Source organism: Schistocerca cancellata, chromosome 2 (genome assembly GCF_023864275.1).
Source record: "Schistocerca cancellata isolate TAMUIC-IGC-003103 chromosome 2, iqSchCanc2.1, whole genome shotgun sequence".
In the NCBI taxonomy this organism is placed as follows: domain Eukaryota; kingdom Metazoa; phylum Arthropoda; class Insecta; order Orthoptera; family Acrididae; genus Schistocerca; species Schistocerca cancellata.
The window spans coordinates 526,972,204-526,991,297 of NC_064627.1; the positions used below are offsets into that span (position 1 = coordinate 526,972,204).

Here is a 19,094-nt window from a genome sequence, read left to right on the forward strand (position 1 = left end):
TATGTAATCTTATTGCTTCATCTGTGTTTTTATATTCGAGTATTTTCGCTATGTCTTTACCTTCAAACCATATCTTAACATCGTTATTCTCAACAACAGTAATAAAGCATACATTTTTTTATTTGAAAGAGAAGAAATTATTTTGTAAGTCAATTACACTATTCATTTATTATATAATGAATTAAGGAAATTTGTATGTGCTTCTATGTTATTAACCATCAAAGCCATTTAAACAACAACACTTGTAACACCTTTTCAACCAAATAAACATCTGGGTACTTTGTCTTAAACAGTTCACGTTCATAAAACAAACCTTCAACATGTTCTCCACTTAAATCCTTTATCCTGTAAGTTGGTGGATTTGATGGTATGGTTTCGTAAACCGCAAAAACTTCTGTTGACCAATTAGGAGTGTAACCTTTCTTGAACAAACCTTTAGACTTACTTATTCTATCTTTATCACCCACATTGAACTTTAACTTAACTGTTTGGTATTCATGCTTATACACACTCTCCAATAGCATTTGTTCATTTTTCTTATTTACATCCTTAGGTTTCATACCAATTGTTGAATGAACTGTGTTATTGTATTCACTTACAAGTTTTGGTAATGCGTCAACCCATTTGTACGTTCCCTGCATAAAGAACTGTTTGAACATTTTTTCTTTCAGTGCTCTGTTAAACCTCTCAATTAGTGCCACCTTAACGCCGCTATGTGTTGAATAATGATTAATATTGTTTATTTTCATCAGTTGTTTGAAATCGTTGTTATAGAATTCTCTTCCTGCATCCATATGTAAGTGTCTCGGTACTCGTTCTTTAATCACAGTTTCCAAAGCATTAACTATTTTCAAACTAGATTTATCCTTTAAAGGTACAACCCAAGCAAACTTACTGAATACATCAATTATGGTTAACAAGTATTTAAATCCTTTGTTGATTTTCGAAATACCTTTAAGTTTACCTCTGTCAATTTCAACTAAATCTATTTGCCATAGATCATCGATTCCTTTTGTAATAATGTTTCTACATTTGAAGTTGCATCCTGTTGTTTTATGCAGTTCTTTAACAATTTCTTCTTTAGTGTTAATTCCTTTACCAAACTGACATTTTGTTGAACCACAGTCGTTACAAGTGCTTTTCTGAATAAGTCTGCCATTGGTTGTTAACTTCTTTCTCAGAGAACCTTTCACCAAATTAGTTTGTTTCTTACACTTTACACAATACATTTTATTAAATAAAATATATATATAACAAATGAGTGCGTTAACATTAGTCTTTAATGACATGTTAACAAAGGATAGCTACATTCTTGAAAAAAGATTAAGCTACCCTATTAGACATATTGATGATTCAGTTTCATTAGTCAGTTTCTATTCAACTTACTTAACCCCAAATGTTACTAAACAAAACAACATCTTACATTATAATGACAACAAACAATTCGAAATTGAAACTGGGCAATATAAGAACATAGAAGATCTGGAAAAACACATTCAATCAAAAGACCCATTTAACTCAACAAACATTAAGATAAAGGGCAATCTGATTAAGAATAGAGTGGAAGTAATATCTGATTTTAAATTACGATTCGATCATCCTAACTGAATTGGAAAAGTTTTAGGTTTTGCAGAAGTTATAAAACCAAAAACAAAAAGCATTGGAAAGCGAGTTCTGAAGATGCTACCTTTCAACACAATTAATGTTCACTATGATTTAGCAGATGGTATGATATGTAAATACGATGGGTATAGACATTCAACGTCCAACATAATTTCAACTTTCAACATTTCAAATTTTCCACTGGGTCGCTTAATATCGTTTGAGCCAAAACATCTTTTATACTTTCCTCTCAACCAAAGAATAGAATGAATGTGTGTTTGGTTCACTGATGAAAATAACCAACCAATTGATTCTGATGGTGCAAATGTTACAGCTGTTTTGAATGTTCTGTTTTAAAATAAATGGATAAAGAAGAGGGAGAACAAAACAGTGATTGTAAATATTGTTCCTTTTCTTTTATACACTTGATACGTGAGTTTCTGCATAATCTCGTAAGAAGAAGACGTGACTGATGAAAATTCTTTTATGGTTGGTTTGCCATAAATGTTCATATATAATAAATGAGTAGAAGAAAGAAAGTTGATTGGAATATTAATGTTCGGTTGCCTGAAAAACATACAACAAAACGGAATGGCAAACTATTGCCAGAATCAATTTGTTGTTTAATTGTTGGTCCTTCCAATTGTGGTAAATCCATTTTAATGGTGGTTAGATTAGAAAGGTAAACATTTATATGTATTCTCAACAAGTATAAATCAACCAAAGTACTCTCAATTACAAGACCACTACAATTCATTTGAAAAAGAAATAGGAGATCCAATAGCAACATTTTCGAGAGAAGACCTTCCCCTTCACGAGTGTAAAAGTAATTCTGTAGTAGCTTTCGATGATTATATGTTAGTGAATCAAAATAATGTTCATGATTTCTTTACACATGGAAGGCATAAGAATATTGATTGTTTTTATTTAGCTCAGACATACACCAAAGTACCAAAACAGTGTGTGAGAGAGAATGTGAACTTCCTTTGTGTATTCCAACAAGACAATACGAATTTAAAGCACATTTATGATGATTTTGTTTGTGGTGATTTTACTTTTGATGAACTTTCTATACAATAAATGGCGAGTAAAATAAATAATCCTTATGATGTGAATAAAACGCGAGAAGCAATTAAAATGAGAGAATATTTAAGGGACAGATTAAGAGGTTTTGCAAACAAATGAGTTGATGAATATGACAAATATAAAAAACAAGAACAACCGATGATTGACACAATTGGTAACTTTGGTGAACGACTTGAAAACAAACTAGATAAAGCTCTTGAAAATAAAAGTAAAGACCTTATTCCATTTCGATTTAATACAAGTGAAAATTTGGGTATCAACATAACATTAAACGAATCAGAAGTAGATGCTGTGCTTCGTGATTATGATGAAGAAACTAAGAAAAGAGAAATGAAATGCATAGCTAGTCAAATGGCTTATGATTATCAACAAGATGACGAATCACAAGGGCTAGCAACTCCAAAACGAAAACCAGCTTTTATTGGACCACGTTTACTGAGATACCTGAACAACTGTAATGATAAAACGTTTCGTTTTAAATCAATTGGTGCTGAAAAATATGTTGGTGTTGAACCTGTAAAATTTAACACATTAGCCATTGGTGGAAGACACTACGATCAGTTAAGCATACAAGGAAAAGACTATGAAGCCTCTGACGGATTAATGAATCTTCTTACTCAAAAAGATATTACTCTGGATGATCTTGATGATAAATTTGATGAAGCTGATTTACAAAATTACGCAGAAATCTTACTTCAATCAAACGCAATTTTTTGTAATGGGAAACCAAGATCGAGTAGAGGAGCAAAATACAAATCAAGAATTAAACACATCCTAGGAAAGCACTGTAGAAACGTTAGCAGCTCAACAATCGAAGAAGAATCAAGTTTCGAAACCGGTACACCAAAGAAAAAAACACTAATATCAAAAAGTGGTGAAGGTTTTGTAAAAGAATATAATGAGCTACCAATCGAATACATTTGGATGAACGATGTTAGAGAATTAATTGATCATCTAGCTGTTATCGATGGTGAAGAGAAAGCAGAGAACAATAATTTTCGGAATGAGAAAGTTTTGATAATGAAAATGTTAACGTCAAAGTTTAATGATTTTGTGATTAATAATCCTAAAGGCACATCATACATAATAAAATTCTTAATCATGTTACCACCATCGTTTTCGGAAAGTAAGAAATATGGCAAAGGAATAATTAATTGGGCTTTAAATAATCTTAAAATGCCCAAGCTTCACATTCCTGGTTATAACTATTGTGGTCCATTTACGAAGCTGGAAGAACTATTAAACAGAGGAGATAAAGGAATTAATAAGTTAGATGAAGCCTGTAAAGAACACAATATAGCTTATCATGAGAACAAAGAACTAAGCAAAAGACATGAAGCAGATAAAGTTCTGCAAGATAAAGGGTTGGCTAATGTTTTTAGTAAAGATTCTGACTGGGGAGAAAAATTAGCATCAGCTGGCGTTGCTGGTGTTATGTATACGAAAAGAAAATGGGTTGTGGTTTGTAAACAGTTTGTAGTTATTTTTAGTTTACACTTTTATGAATAATGGTTCATAAATTTTTTTCCTTTAAATAAATATCTATTAATGAAGCTACATTTAAGTTGAGTGAGCAAGAGTTAAGAGAGTTGAATATTGATCACATTTTAACTAAGAAACAAATAAGTGATAAAGAGAAATGTTTAGCAAAGGGTCAGAGTATGACTTTAACTATTGCACAAATGAAAAAATTAATGAAAGAAAAGAATATCGGTGGTTTTATTTTTTCAGTTCCTGCGATTCTTGCTGCTATTGGTGCTGTAGCAAGTCTTGCTGTAGGAGCTGCTTCAATTGCCAAAACAGTATCAGATGTTCAGAAAAACAAAATCGAACTTCAGGAAATGAAACGACACAACAAGGCTATGGAGAAAAAAGGGACAGCTATTAAGAAACCAAACACTCAAAGGCAAGAAACTAACTCCACTGTTAGATATTGTAGAAATTGCTAAGAAAATGAAGCTAATGAATTTTAGAGGTGTGTTTATGTCTGATGAACTTCCCAATATTCCGCTAACAAACGAGTGTGCTGTTGTCAATTTGGACGAATCACGTAATGAAGGAACACACTGGGTATGTTATTGCAAAGAAGGAAAGTTTCGTATATATTTGATTCTTATGGTGGAAGACCTTTGAAAGAGTTAGTTACGTATTTGAAGAACACAAGAATATATTACAATGACAAAAAGATCCAGGGATTCAATACTGTTATTTGTGGTCATTTGTGTTTATTCGTTTTGAAGAAGCTTTCTGATGATAAGAGTTTTAAAGAAGTGTTAAATATGTTGATCTGAATGGAAACTTTCATGGTATATGACCATAAAAAATTAGTAAATAAATGTATATAAGTATTTTTGGAAATAAGCCAGAAGAAGGATGTTCTAAGAAAATTGACTTATCAAGTGTAGATTCTCTAGTTCATAAGTTGAAAAAAAATGTAGAAAAACTGTCAAGTGATTTAACTAAAAACCATGGTATTATTTCGAAAATGAGTAGGACATTGAACGCACATTTAAATTATCAACCCACAAAAATTAATGTAAAAGCTTGCAGATTAACTAACTTAAGTGATGGTACTGATCCATATGATGCTGTTACTAAATGACAAATGGAAAATGTAATGAATGCACACAAAAAAGACATAGAACGATTGATAGCATTATTACCGAAAGTTGGATCAGCAGGAAATTATAATTTTCATGGTAAATTGTTAAGGAAAGTAGGAGCAGGTGAATTAAGTGATGATGTGATTATCAAGATGCAACTAGATCGAGAAATAAATAAATTGAAAGAGATGATAGAGAAGAAAACACCATTGGCAATTTACTGAACCAATGGCTTTAAAAGATCCAACTCCTTTAGAATACTTTGAAAAGAAAATAACAAGTATTCTTTTACTTATTGGTACTTTAAAGGATGATGGAAAATTTGAAATCTTTGGTTTACCGTTTTTTGAAATAATGTATAATGGTTGGATTACAAGTATATCGGTAAATATTCCTAGAAACGATTTGTACATTTATGTAAAAAGACCTCCTGAGACAGACATATTTATCATTTATCGCCTTCTAAATTTTATGTCCAGAAAAATGATCAATTGTATATTGCTGTGAAGGAAGCTAAAGGCTATAAAGCGGGATACAAGTTAATTGCTAATGCTACCGTTATTGTTAAATCTGAAGAGTGAATGGGGAAAAATAAAAAAAGATATATAATAAATGAAGAACGTAGAAAGTTATGGATACCATTCCCACCAAATGACTGAACAAAAGGAAATATTAACTCTCACAACCAGAATATTGATTTCAACATAAATATTGGAGATGGTTTTTGTTATCCACATCACAGTTATTGCTATATGCGCTTCGAAGTTGTTCACAAAGACGAGGGAACAGATTTTGCTACTTATCCATCAAACATTAAACTTGTTGAAAACTTTTTTCCTCACATGTTTTCAGATATAACAATTAGGAAGCACAGTTGAAAGAACTGATCATCCTGAAATTGTTTCAACTGTTATGGTTAGATCCTATTATTCAACAGAGGAAGAAAAAGAGCTAAAAATGAACTTCTTTACTAGTGAGAAAGTTCAAAGAAAGGAAAATGAAATTCTCTTTCCACTTAGACCGTTATTTGGTTTCTTTCAGGATTACCAAGAAATAATGTGCAAAGGAGGTTTACAGATTTCCTTTAGACGAAATGCAAATGATGATAATTGTTTATACAGGTAGGGTGATAACACAACAACGCCTAAAGAAGGAAAAATTGTAATTAAAAGCATTTCAGTTAGAATGCCTATTGTTGTTCATCAACCGAATTATGCTAATGAAATACGAGGAACTTTATTAAATAAACGTAAAACACTGACTACATTTGGAATAAACCAATGTATTGAATTTACGGGATTAAGCGGTAAACAGTTTGAACTGGATTTAACTACACAATTCATCTCCAAAGAATTCGACATGCCTGACTTTGTTTTTGTTGTATTTCAGACCAATCGAAAGGAAAATCAAAACTCTGATTCTAGTCTATTCGATCACTGTAACGTGGAAAGCTTGTATTTGAAAAACAGTAAGAACGAGGTTTTTCCTCTTGAATTTTGGAATCTAGATATTAGTAAGAAAATGTATTTCACTGCATATGAGGCCTATACAGCTTTTCAGAGAGTTGTGCGACAAAGGACGAAGATGATGTTGGATCCCGAAACATTTATTGACAAAAGTCCTATCTTTGTGATCAATGCAAGTAAAAGAAAAAGAGAAACAGTTAACTTTAGAAAAAATACCAAACTTTGCGGAACACTGTCGAGTAATATACCTGCTAATACCTTCTGTTACGTTAACCTACTCGGCGACAAAACATTGATTTATGACTTGGAGAATGAAAAGGTAACTGAAAAGTTTTAGATGTAAGTTGTAATTATGTAGTTTGACGTTTTTATGGGCGATTCCATAAAAGCCGGTTCGTGCTTTAATGAGAGGCGCTACAGTGTTTATGCTGCGTAATCGGATGGAGGAAGTGATTACTGCCGACCTTGGAGCAATGCCAGCGCTGTGCATGCAATGAACTAGTGACCCTGTCGGTATCGCTGTCTTTCACAGACGCGCGGCGCTGATTCATACACTGAAACGGAAAGCTGAGACACGTACTAGCTTCGAGCTTCCGTTAACAGATGGCACTCATGTTTGTTCCGTTTAGTTACTAGGGGATCGTGCTTCACTTTAAATGGTATTTTTAAATGTTGTTTTCGTTATTCATACTAACATTTACATGTGATTTAGATTTAGCCTTTTTGAAAGACAATAATGTGAAGGAAACCATATATTTACATCCAGAATAAGCTGATGAAAGTAGCGCTTTTAGAATGTACTGTATCCCTAGAATACCAACTATATATACAAACTGCAAAGGACTACTTGTGCTCCCGGTTGCCCCAGGCCGGGAGTTGAGCTGGCCACTCAACCAATGGGGTTCATCATTCATCAAGTCGCTGCTGCTGAAGAAGCTCTGCCCTCTCAATTAAAGGCGACGAGTGACAGACGTGGAAGGGCAGCTACAGAAGACCACCTGGCAATGGAACTTGGGCTACAAGAACACTTCGAAAAAACCCCGGAGGGTAAAGATGAGATAAAGAGAAGTTGGAATAATTCCCTCCGGGGTTTCCTTCAGATGGCGCCGAAGGTTTTGCACTTTTTGATAATGATTTTTTATTTTTGTATCAGATTTCATTAACGATCTTGATAAATATTTTTTCGTTATATGTTAGAACCGGCGTTTTACCGGGTCTTAATTGTTCTTCATCATGTAATATTATTGCTTGTTCATTTACTCAGCTTCATTTCATTATCGTGCACTTTAGTAACTGCTAATGTACATTTGTTATTTGGTGGTGGTTCGTTGGGCAATTTGGTCTAAAGATATCTCTGGCAAAAAATGGTCCGTACAGACCCCATTATTACTCACAGTGTTTTCCAGCTTTGGGAGACGGAATGGCATAACAGCATGCACAACAAACTGCGTGTCATTAAGGAGACTATGAATGTGTGGAAGTCTTCTATGCAGGCCTCTTGCAGGGAATCAGTTGTCCTCTACCGGCTCTGCATTGGCCATACGTGGCTAACGCATGGTTACCTACTCCATTGTGAGGACCCACCTCAGTGTCGCTGTGGCTTCCAAATGACAGTCGTCCACCTCTTGCTGGACTGCCCACTTTTAGCCGCTCTGCGGTAGACTTTTAACTTTTCCAGCACCATGCCTTCGGTGTTGGGCGACAATGCCTCCATAGCAGCTTCAGTTTTACATTTTATCCGTGAGAGTGGGTTTTATACTTATATCTAGGTTTTAGCGCATATCCTTTGTCCCTCCATGTCCTCCACCCTCGTACTTTTAGGGTGGAGGTTTTAATGTGTTGCAGAGTGGCTGGTTTTCCCTTTTTATTCTCGTAGTTGGCCAGCCACTGTAATCTGCTTTCATGTTTTACTCCCTCAAGTTTCTAGCGTCTCTCTGTTGTTTTCTTGTTCTCTTTTGTTCCTTTTAGTATTCGTTGCCTTCCCTTCGTTCTTGTGTCTTTTCCATTCTTTCCGTTTTGTGTTACATGTTTCGTCCGTTTTATTCTCACTCTTGTGGCATTGTTCTATTAGGAACAAGGGACCGATGACCTCGTAATTTGGTCCCTTCTCCCCTTTAAACCAACCAACCAACCAATCTTTGTGTCTAGTGTCAAAAGTTCTCCTGGTGTGAACTATGAACCTTCCATCACATTTTGATATGTAATACATGTCATAAACACACCACACCTCAGCTGCTTCGCCGTGGTCACTGCCACACCACACACACACCCCCAGCCCCCACAAAAAAAATCTCGAACCACCATTCCGCATCATCAATCACCTACATCTCTGGTGAACATCTAACGTATCTTCACTAAAGATATAAGATAAACACAAACACAAAATAATGAGAAATTGAAAAAAATGCATACACAGATTGGTAGCATCCACACAAAAAACAAATGAATAAAGAATATCTTCAGAAAGAAGAAATTCCGATTTCTGCCACATTCGGGAAATGAAAGAATTCATTAGCACAAATGTAAATTTCTACCAAGAATAGGATTCGAACCCAAGTCTCCCGATTGCTAGGAATCATCTAAGGTACCCTGGCACACTGGTTAGACACAACTGCACGAACTACCCAAACATTCCTCCTCCTCAACCCAAATTCCCATTTATCACACACTACCGAAGTAGCGTCCCCCAGCTCTTGTCATTTTTGCTCGTCGCAATATACGAAACCCCACATGAAGTCGGGCAAAGAGTATTCTACACTGAATACTTCACGGCGCATACATGACTGGTGTCTATTCTTTAGGACATGTCCGAAAGAACAGATACCATTCAGTATATGCTGAAGAGCCAAAGAAACTGGTACACCTGCCTAATATCGTGTAGCGCCCCCGCGAACACACAGAAGTGCCGCAACACGACGTGGCATAGACTCGACTAATATCTGAAGTAGTGCTGGAGGGAACTGACACCAAGAATACTGCAGGGCTGTCCATAAATCCGTAATTGTACGACGGGGTGGAGCTCTCTTCCGAACAGTACGTTGCAAGGCGACCCAGATATTCTCAATAATATTCATGTCTGGGGAGTTTGGTGGCCATCGAAAGTGTTTAAGCCCAGAAGAGTGTTCCTGGGGCCACCATGTAGCAATTCTGGACGTGTGAGTGTCGCATTGTCCTGCTTGAATTGTCCGAGTCCGTCAGAAAGCACAATGGACATGAGTGGATGCAGGTGATCAGATAGGATGCTTATGTACGTGTCACCTGTCAGAGTAGTATCTAGACGTATCAAGGGTCCCAGATCACTCCAACTGCACACGCCCCACACCATTACACAGCCTCCACCAGCTTGAACAGCCCCTGCTGTGCAAGCCCACATCGATGATGTTTCGTTGAATGGTTCGCACGCTGTCACTTGCTCAAGGCCCAGCGTGGAAATATGCAGCAATATGCGGAAGGGTTGCAGCCTGTCATGTTGAAAGATTCTCTTCAGTCGCCATTGGTCCCGTTGTTGCAGGATCTTCTTCCGGCCACAGTGATGTTGGAGATTTGATGTTTTACCGGATTCCTGATATTCATGGTGCACTCGTGAAATGGTCGTACGGGAAACTCTCCACTTCATCGCTACCTCAGAGATACTGTATCCCATCACTCATGTGCCGACTATAGCACCACGTTCAAACTCACTTAAATCTTGACAGCCTGCCATTGTAACAGCAGTAACCGTTCCAACAGATACATGTTGTCTTATATAGGCGTTGCCAACCGCAGCGCCGTATTCTAGGTGTTTAAATATCTCTGTATGTGAATACCTATGCCTATACCAGTTTCTTTGGTGCTTTAGTGTAGATACATATAAAGTGTGGTGGGAGCGGAAAATGTTTAGTGGTAAAAAAACGCCAATACAACGTGAGAAATAATCGATTTAAAAAAGACGAAAAATTGCCGAAAGTGAATGTGTAACTAAATTTCTTTCGACCTGAACCTCCGTTAACGGCGAAGGAAAAATTGGTGTTTACAATGATGTAAACAGGAGGCAAAAACTCTGTAAGTAAATTGTGAGCCAGTTTTATAAGTAATTGCTGTTTTTAATTCATAAATGCCAAAATGTAGAGACATATTATGAACCGATGTTTCCAGTATGACGACAGAAGATGCTTTATAAATTAGAGCGAAACGTGTCTTGTGCAAAAATACTCCATAACTGCACTAAGATTAAGGTATGAAAACCAAGACTAATTGGAAAGATTAACTAGCTTGATAGTAATGTTATTCCATTCTAACGACGGAAATATTAACAGAATCTCTTTAGCAAGACCTTACTGATCATAAGATGCTAAATATTTCTGTAGCAGTCTAATGTTGAAATATTTAATAGATCGATAATACCTGCGCTGTAAGTCTGTTAACTTCTCGTATTTACAGCAAATTTTAAATAGTCAATGTACCCGTATTTTTATCGCTGACGTAAATGGCGTTAGCAGAGTTACAATACGAGGAATGAGCTACCACCCTTCCTGGTGATGAAAACACTCCGATCGAAGGCAACATACAGAAGTTTAATTTAGGTTGAAAGAAACTTCTAGCTTGCAACATATTAAAAACTTGAAGTTCATAATATGCAGAAATTTGAAGCGGATATATTGCCGCTCAGGGCCACGCAGTTATACAAGCTCCCTTTGCTGCAGAAAGAAATATCTTTGTAAAGCTGCGAGATGTTGGCTTGGTGGTGACAGCCTGTCAAAACAAAATAGACTTGGTCGATTAAAATGTCGCTCATCGAATTCGTATTGCTTATCTCAAGTGGACGATGCATGAGCAGAAGCTGAACACAGAAACTCAAACTTTTTTTTTAACAAAAAACGTATTATTTACCATAACTACCTTTCCAGAGAACATGATGACAACAGTAATTTAATTCTGCAAGAGAACCATCAGTGCTTTCCTACTAGACAGCCAAAACCCCTTGTGGCATGTGAATCTCTTTATATTGAATACAGATTACACAGACGCGAAAGTAATGTCAGTGTTAGCAACTGTCACTGGAATTTAACCGTATGATCTGACATCAGTAAAGATCACTTTTTAATGGCGTAACAATATCTAAAAACAAATAAAACGAAAAACAAGCGTAAATTTAATCAAATAAGCCACAAAATTAAACAGAAGGAAGAAGTTCAACGATAAACGTCCAGTCGACGACGTGGTCATTAGAGAGAGAACGCAAGCCCGGTTTGGACCAGAATGGGAAGGAAATCAGACGTGTAGTTTTCAAGGAATCATCCAGGGATTTAAATAATTGAGAAAAACTAAGAGAAAAATAAATTTTAATATCGGGATTAGGCTGAACAACAAACCTACTGTAATGTCGAGAGAGGTGCGCAGTGGTAAGGCCCTGGACTGGTATTCAAGAAGACGGCGCTTCAAATCTCAGTCTGGCCGTCATTTCCCTAAATCACTTCAGGTAAATACCGAAATAGTGACTTTCAAATGTTACGGTTAATTTGCTGCGCAATCCTTCCACAACTACACTCCTGGAAATTGAAATAAGAACACCGTGAATTCATTGTCCCAGGAAGGGGAAACTTTATTGACACATTCCTGGGGTCAGATACATCACATGATCACACTGACAGAACCACAGGCACATAGACACAGGCAACAGAGCATGCACAATGTCGGCACTAGTACAGTGTATATCCACCTTTCGCAGCAATGCAGGCTGCTATTCTCCCATGGAGACGATCGTAGAGATGCTGGATGTAGTCCTGTGGAACGGCTTGCCATGCCATTTCCACCTGGAGCCTCAGTTGGACCAGCGTTCGTGCTGGACGTGCAGACCGCGTGAGACGACGCTTCATCCAGTCCCAAACATGCTCAATGGGGGACAGATCCGGAGATCCTGCTGGTCAGGGTAGTTGACTTACACCTTCTAGAGCACGTTGGGTGGCACGGGATACATGCGGACGTGCATTGTCCTGTTGGAACAGCAAGTTCCCTTGCCGGTCTAGGAATGGTAGAACGATGGGTTCGATGACGGTTTGGATGTACCGTGCACTATTCAGTGTCCCCTCGACGATCACCAGTGGTGTACGGCCAGTGTAGGAGATCGCTCCCCACACCATGATGCCGGGTGTTGGCCCTGTGTGCCTCGATCGTATGCAGTCCTGATTGTGGCGCTCACCTGCACGGCGCCAAACACGCATACGACCATCATTGGCACCAAGGCAGAAGCGACTCTCATCGCTGAAGACGACACGTCTCCATTCGTCCCTCCATTCACGCCTGTCGCGACACCACTGGAGGCGGGCTGCACGATGTTGGGGCGTGAGCGGAAGACGGCCTAACGGTGTGCGGGACCGTAGCCCAGCTTCATGGAGACGGTTGCGAATGGTCCTCGCCGATACCCCAGGAGCAACAGTGTCCCTAATTTGCTGGGAAGTGGCGGTGCGGTCCCCTACGGCACTGCGTAGGATCCTACGGTCTTGGCGTGCATCCGTGCGTCGCTGCGGTCCGGTCCCAGGTCGACGGGCACGTGCACCTTCCGCCGACCACTGGCGACAACATCGATGTACTGTGGAGACCTCACGCCCCACGTGTTGAGCAATTAGGCGGTACGTCCACCCGGCCTCCCGCATGCCCACTATACGCCCTCGCTCAAAGTCCGTCAACTGCACATACGGTTCACGTCCACGCTGTCGCGGCGTGCTACCAGTGTTAAAGACTGCGATGGAGCTCCGTATGCCACGGCAAACTGGCTGACACTGACGGCGGCGGTGCACAAATGCTGCGCAGCTAGCGCCATTCGACGGCCAACACCGCGGTTCCTGGTGTGTCCGCTGTGCCGTGCGTGTGATCATTGCTTGTACAGCCCTCTCGCAGTGTCCGGAGCAAGTATGGTGGGTCTGACACACCGGTGTCAATGTGTTCTTTTTTCCATTTCCAGGAGTGTATCAGCAACGGGACGTTGAATCCTATTCTTCCTTCTTTCCTCCTGAAAATCATAGGTAGATGCCTGTTTCATGAGAATGCCGGCCACTTAACAAGTATAGCAACAAGCAAATAACGGAAACGGAAGCGCACGCCTTTGTGGTACACACTACATTGCTTCTGTCTCGCCGTATTCACAGTGCACGGCGTACTGAGTGCGCATTATTTCTTCTATTTGCCACTTCTAGTCAGTTTGCTGCGACCTCAGATAGAATTTTACATACAAAACAACCTAATTAGTTGCAGTGGTTCGAAAGTGTCTGAAATTGATAGAAAGATGATTATGAAACGTTGTAGTGAACGTAGATCTAAGCTTAATATCTAAATAGGCAATAGACCTCGTTCTTACTGTGTCTTATTCAGTAAGGAATTCTGAAATAGACAGTGCAGATCTCACAGGTGGAGCTACCGTTCCTCACCAACGGCCCACATCGTTATCTGCCAAATGTAAATACATGGAAGCAGGTAGGAAAATTCTGCAGCTACGCTATAGCGGTTACTGATAATTACGGTAATGTTGTGTGATTTTATTTCAATCAGGAGGCGGAATTAGTGCAGTCTGCTGATGGTACATGTGTTGTTTTGAAGCCGAGCAAGGAAACATTAACAGAGAATATAATAAATTATGTTTTTGTGAGAGTTACTGACTGGTTTTGCGCAAATAGGCTAGCTATACATTTTGAAAAATAAACACAAGTTCATTAATTTTTGTTATGTTAAGAATATTCCATCTCCTATTAACCTACTACACCCCCAAGAAATAATATACATGGTGCAAAAATCTACTTTCTTAGGTGTGCATAATAATAAAAACTAGAAAGTGGGAAAACCATGTAGATGAGGTGCTTAAGTGTTTTGTAGTAGTTACTTTTACCGTAAGAATAATATCCAACTTTGGAAATTAATATAAATTGCATATTTACATTTACTGATGTCTTACTGGATAATATTCTGGGTAATTCCTCACTTAGGTAAAAAGTACTCGTTCCACAATAAGTAATAAGAAATGTGTGGGGTTTAGACACGTACATCTTGCAGGTATCTCTTGAAGCATCTAAGAATATTAACCACGCCTCGCAGTATATTTATTCTCATGAAACTTTTTATCAACAGTCCGTTTTAGTTTTAGAGGAACGGATATTCACAAGCAGAACATTAGAAGGGAAAATAATATGCACTGCACTTCAATGAATCTAACTTTGGCACAGCAAGGAGTGAAATACGCAGGTATAAAACTCTTTGAAAATGTACCCACAAAAATAAAATGTCAGACGAACAGCAGAAGTCTCTTCAAATGTAGATCACCGGCGTCTCTCCTTAACAACTCCTTCCATACCATAGAGTAAATCTTGAATAGAAATAATTAGTTATTTTTACAGAAAAAATTTATAAATGTCTACCTTGAAACCACAGAAATATTTCTGTTGACATGCTGTACATCCTAACCTTTATCGGGAATATTATCCACGGAACAAAAAACTGACTAACTAGCTAACGAACTAACAAATTGGAACTTGCATAGTACTGCTGTGGTGGCGAGAAATACTGACAGAAGTAATGAAAATGGCGATAAACGTAGCTGTTAGTGAATGGAAAGACGCAAGAAGTTCCGATGATTAACACGAATAGGTTCATACAGTAACAGTAGTAACATGATACCGTTTTCCGCCCCTCGCCTCTGCACCAATCATTTCCAAGTTTTTATTCCTAATACCCGCTGCGATGTAGTTGCTGAATTTACTGGCCTGTTTACTCACATTTCAACTAATAGAAGCAGAACGCGATTCCACAATATGAGGCAGGAGCCACGAGACCGTAGTGCTAACTACTAACAACACATAGTACACAGGACTGAGGAAGATCACCGTTGAACATTACCTGTTGTTCAGTGTACCTGGGTAACAAGTTTTTGTACTCTTGGAAGATATCATCGATATATTTGTGCCATCTGTAGAAGACGGGATCTCTCACTGACGTTGCAATGCCTCCCATTACGCCCGATTGTTCCTGAAAAATAGTGTTAATCGTTTGAGACATCATCACCGCACAACAGTAAAAATGGGACAAAGAAAAAGAAAAAGATCGTAGTGCTCTTCTGACGGAGAGTCATTCATTGACAGTGTAACATACCTATTAATATCTGAAGAAGATAGATACGACTGGTCGTACTTACTTAAGGTTGTAGCATAAACAGATAAAAAGGGTAGATTTGCATGTCATCATAGCTGCATTTTTTTAATAAAACGTAAAAGTTGTAATGAAATGCAAGTGACCCTTTTGTATCTATTTACGCTGTAGGCGACGTATACACTCTAAGAAGAAAAAAAAGTCACGCACCACGAAGATTGTTTACAAATTGGTATTCATACAGCAGACAAAGCAAAATGCAGAATTGTAAACTTCGGCGGTCTATAGATCAATGTGTGATGCTGCAGCGCAATTTCACTGCGCAGCTGGCAAGGATAGTAAACAGGAGACATGACGATAGCGGGGCATATACCACTGCTCGCCTAACACCAGTAGTCGGCATCATCACTCATGATGGTGTTAGGGAGCAGTGGTAGTTTCATCTGGTGACTTCTTTATATTTTATGGAAAGAATGACCATGAGAGCAGTTTTTTATTATTTTTTATTGGTTGTGACAATTATTTTTATCAGATGGTCTACCTCATGTGACATGATGTCCATATGGTTTTATAAATGTTAATCCACGTTTCAGATCCGATGATGGCACCTTCAGAGTGCTGAAACCGGTCATCTAGTAAACGATATTGAAGCGATCGTGGCTTTTCAATTATTTTAAAAATATGAAGAGACTTGATCGTGAAAAGCAAATATGTAACTTATATGAATGTAAGGTATCTGTCGTCTCGGACATAATCAGAAAGGAGAGACACCACACATACATATTACTGATTCGCCTCGATTGGCAGTGAAACCACCACCTTCAGAGCGGATGCAGAATTACGTTCGAATCTCAAAGTAGCGAGCATGGAGGACATGGACAGGGACTGCGATAGGTGGCGCTAGGTGAGAGTGTGGGTCGCCGAGAGGCGTGACGAGATAGTCCGCACAGGTGCAATAACCACTGCGTGCGGTTGGCTCAATGGTTAACGCCACTGCCTAGTAAGTAGGAGATCCGTGGTTCGAATCCCAGTCTGTCAACCGTTTTCAGGCCTCACGGCTGATTCCGCATGAAGTCCCGACGCAACTGACGTCAGTAACCCCTCCCCTCCACCTCCAATTTACATAACATCTGTTACTATTAGAGAGAACCTAGGAATGAATATGACTTCGCTTTTAGCACTTACAGTTAAAAGCCAGTTATATTATATTCTGTAGAATATTACTGGAACCTCTACCTTCGGACCAAGTTTGTAGGGAGCAACTCAAGGCTGCATCAAGGCCATTTAGAAGCTTAACTCTGTCACGTACTGCTTATTTCGAAGCGGTTACTTTATCAGTGGACAGTAAGGTGTTGTCAACCGATTATTCCAGTTCATAACTTTATTTTTAAGGAAGTTAATGGTGACATTTCTGCGGACAAGAAAGATAGTTTCTTCGTTGAACAAATTGAAAGAAAATTCGCCAGCATTTGTCTGTGTGGCACACTGTCTGACTACAAGTTGCGGACTTCCTGTCGGCTACGCATGTATAAAATGTTGTAATTTCCTCTGATGGAAGTCATGTGCATTTCAGATTCGTTATTGTTCAAAGTGATCTTCTTGATCAAGTTAGTTCCTATGTGACACCACGGTCACCAGTAAGAGTGCACCCTTAAGTAACAGTCCCACGATTTAATAATAGTCTGTGGTGTATATGTCCTTGCTGATAATTTTTTAAATAAAATCTGTAATTAAATTGTTGTCCCAGCTTATCTTGTGCATAAAAGCTATTTCGCTGGGATGAAAAACAAGTTTTAAGGCAATGATTTGATTTTGTATTTTAAATCCAGCGAAGTCAACGTTCATTTTTAAAATGGTTTTAATGTAGACTACATAGTCCATTATAGTTAAATATAGTTTCTAATTATCTTAGTGTTAAGTGTTTTGTTTTTTTTAAATGTAGAATTCTCAATTTTGAGGAAATAAGGTAGTCCGGCACAAATATTTTAATTATCCTATGGAGTTTACTGTTTAACAAATAAGTTCTCAATTGGTGTAAATCATTGCATGCGATCAGCTTATTGTCCCACACCATTTTGACCGCTATCACCTCTCCAGAGCTTAGCTTCGTAACTGATGAACATTGTAAAGAAAATGGAACACGGAATTTAACGTCCAGTCGCCGACGAGACCATCAAATGTGGAACACAAGCTTGGACTGGGATATTTTCACAATGCTTTGCACACACATACAAAAACGCAAAAAGTTTTTTTAGGCATTCACAAATGTTCGATATGTGCCCCTTTAGTGATTCGGCAGACATCAAGCCGATAATCAAGTTCCTCCCACACTCGGCGCAGCATCGAAAGCATCGTTGATGCGAGCTCGCAGTTCTGGCACGTTTCTTGGTAGAGGACGTTTAAACACTGAATCTTTCACATAACCCCACAGAAAGAAATCGCATGAGGTTAAGTCGGGAGAGCGTGGAGGCCATGACATGAATTGCTGATCATGATCTCCACCACGACCGATCCATCGGTTTTCCAATCTCCTGTTTAAGAAATGCCGAACATCATGATGGAAGTGCGGTGGAGCACCATCCTGTTGAAAGATGAAGTCGGCGCTGTCGGTCTCCAGTTGTGGCATGAGCCAATTTTCCAGCATGTCCAGACACACGTGTCCTGTAACGTTTTTTTTCGACGAAGAAGAAAAAGGGGCCGTAAACTTTAAACCGTGAGATTGCACAAAACACGTTAACTTTTGGTGAATTGCGAATTTGCTGCACGAATGCGTGAGGATTCTCTACCGCCCAGATTTGCAAATTGTGTCTGTTCACTTCACCATTAAGAAAAAATGTTGCTTCATCACTGAAAACAAGTTTCGCACTGAACGCATCCTCTTCCATGAGCTGTTGCAACCGCGCCGAAAATTCAAAGCGTTTGACTTTGTCATCGGGTGTCAGTGCTTGTAGCAATTGTAAACGGTAAGGCTTCTGCTTTAGCCTTTTCCGTAAGATTTTCCAAACCGTCGGCTGTGGTACGTTTAGCTCCCTGCTTGCTTTATTCGTCGACTTCCGCGGGCTACGCGTGAAACTTGCCCGCACGCCTTCAACCGTTTCTTCGCTCACTGCAGGCCGACCCGTTGATTTCCCCTTACAGAGGCATCCAGAACCTTTAACCTGCGCATACCATCGCCGAATGGAGTTAGCAGTTGGTGGATCTTTGTTGAACTTCGTCCTGAAGCGTC

General features: G+C 38.8%; 1 protein-coding gene across 1 annotated transcript in view; it reads right to left on the minus strand.

Moving 5' to 3' along the window:
* LOC126155928 (phenoloxidase 1-like) overlaps positions 1-19,094 on the minus strand; it is a 171,414-nt gene that overhangs the window by 33,228 nt on the left and 119,092 nt on the right. The window contains exon 8 of the mRNA XM_049916266.1: positions 15,620-15,748. Coding sequence (XP_049772223.1) covers positions 15,620-15,748 — 129 coding nt within the window. The remainder of the gene's footprint in view (positions 1-15,619; positions 15,749-19,094) is intronic.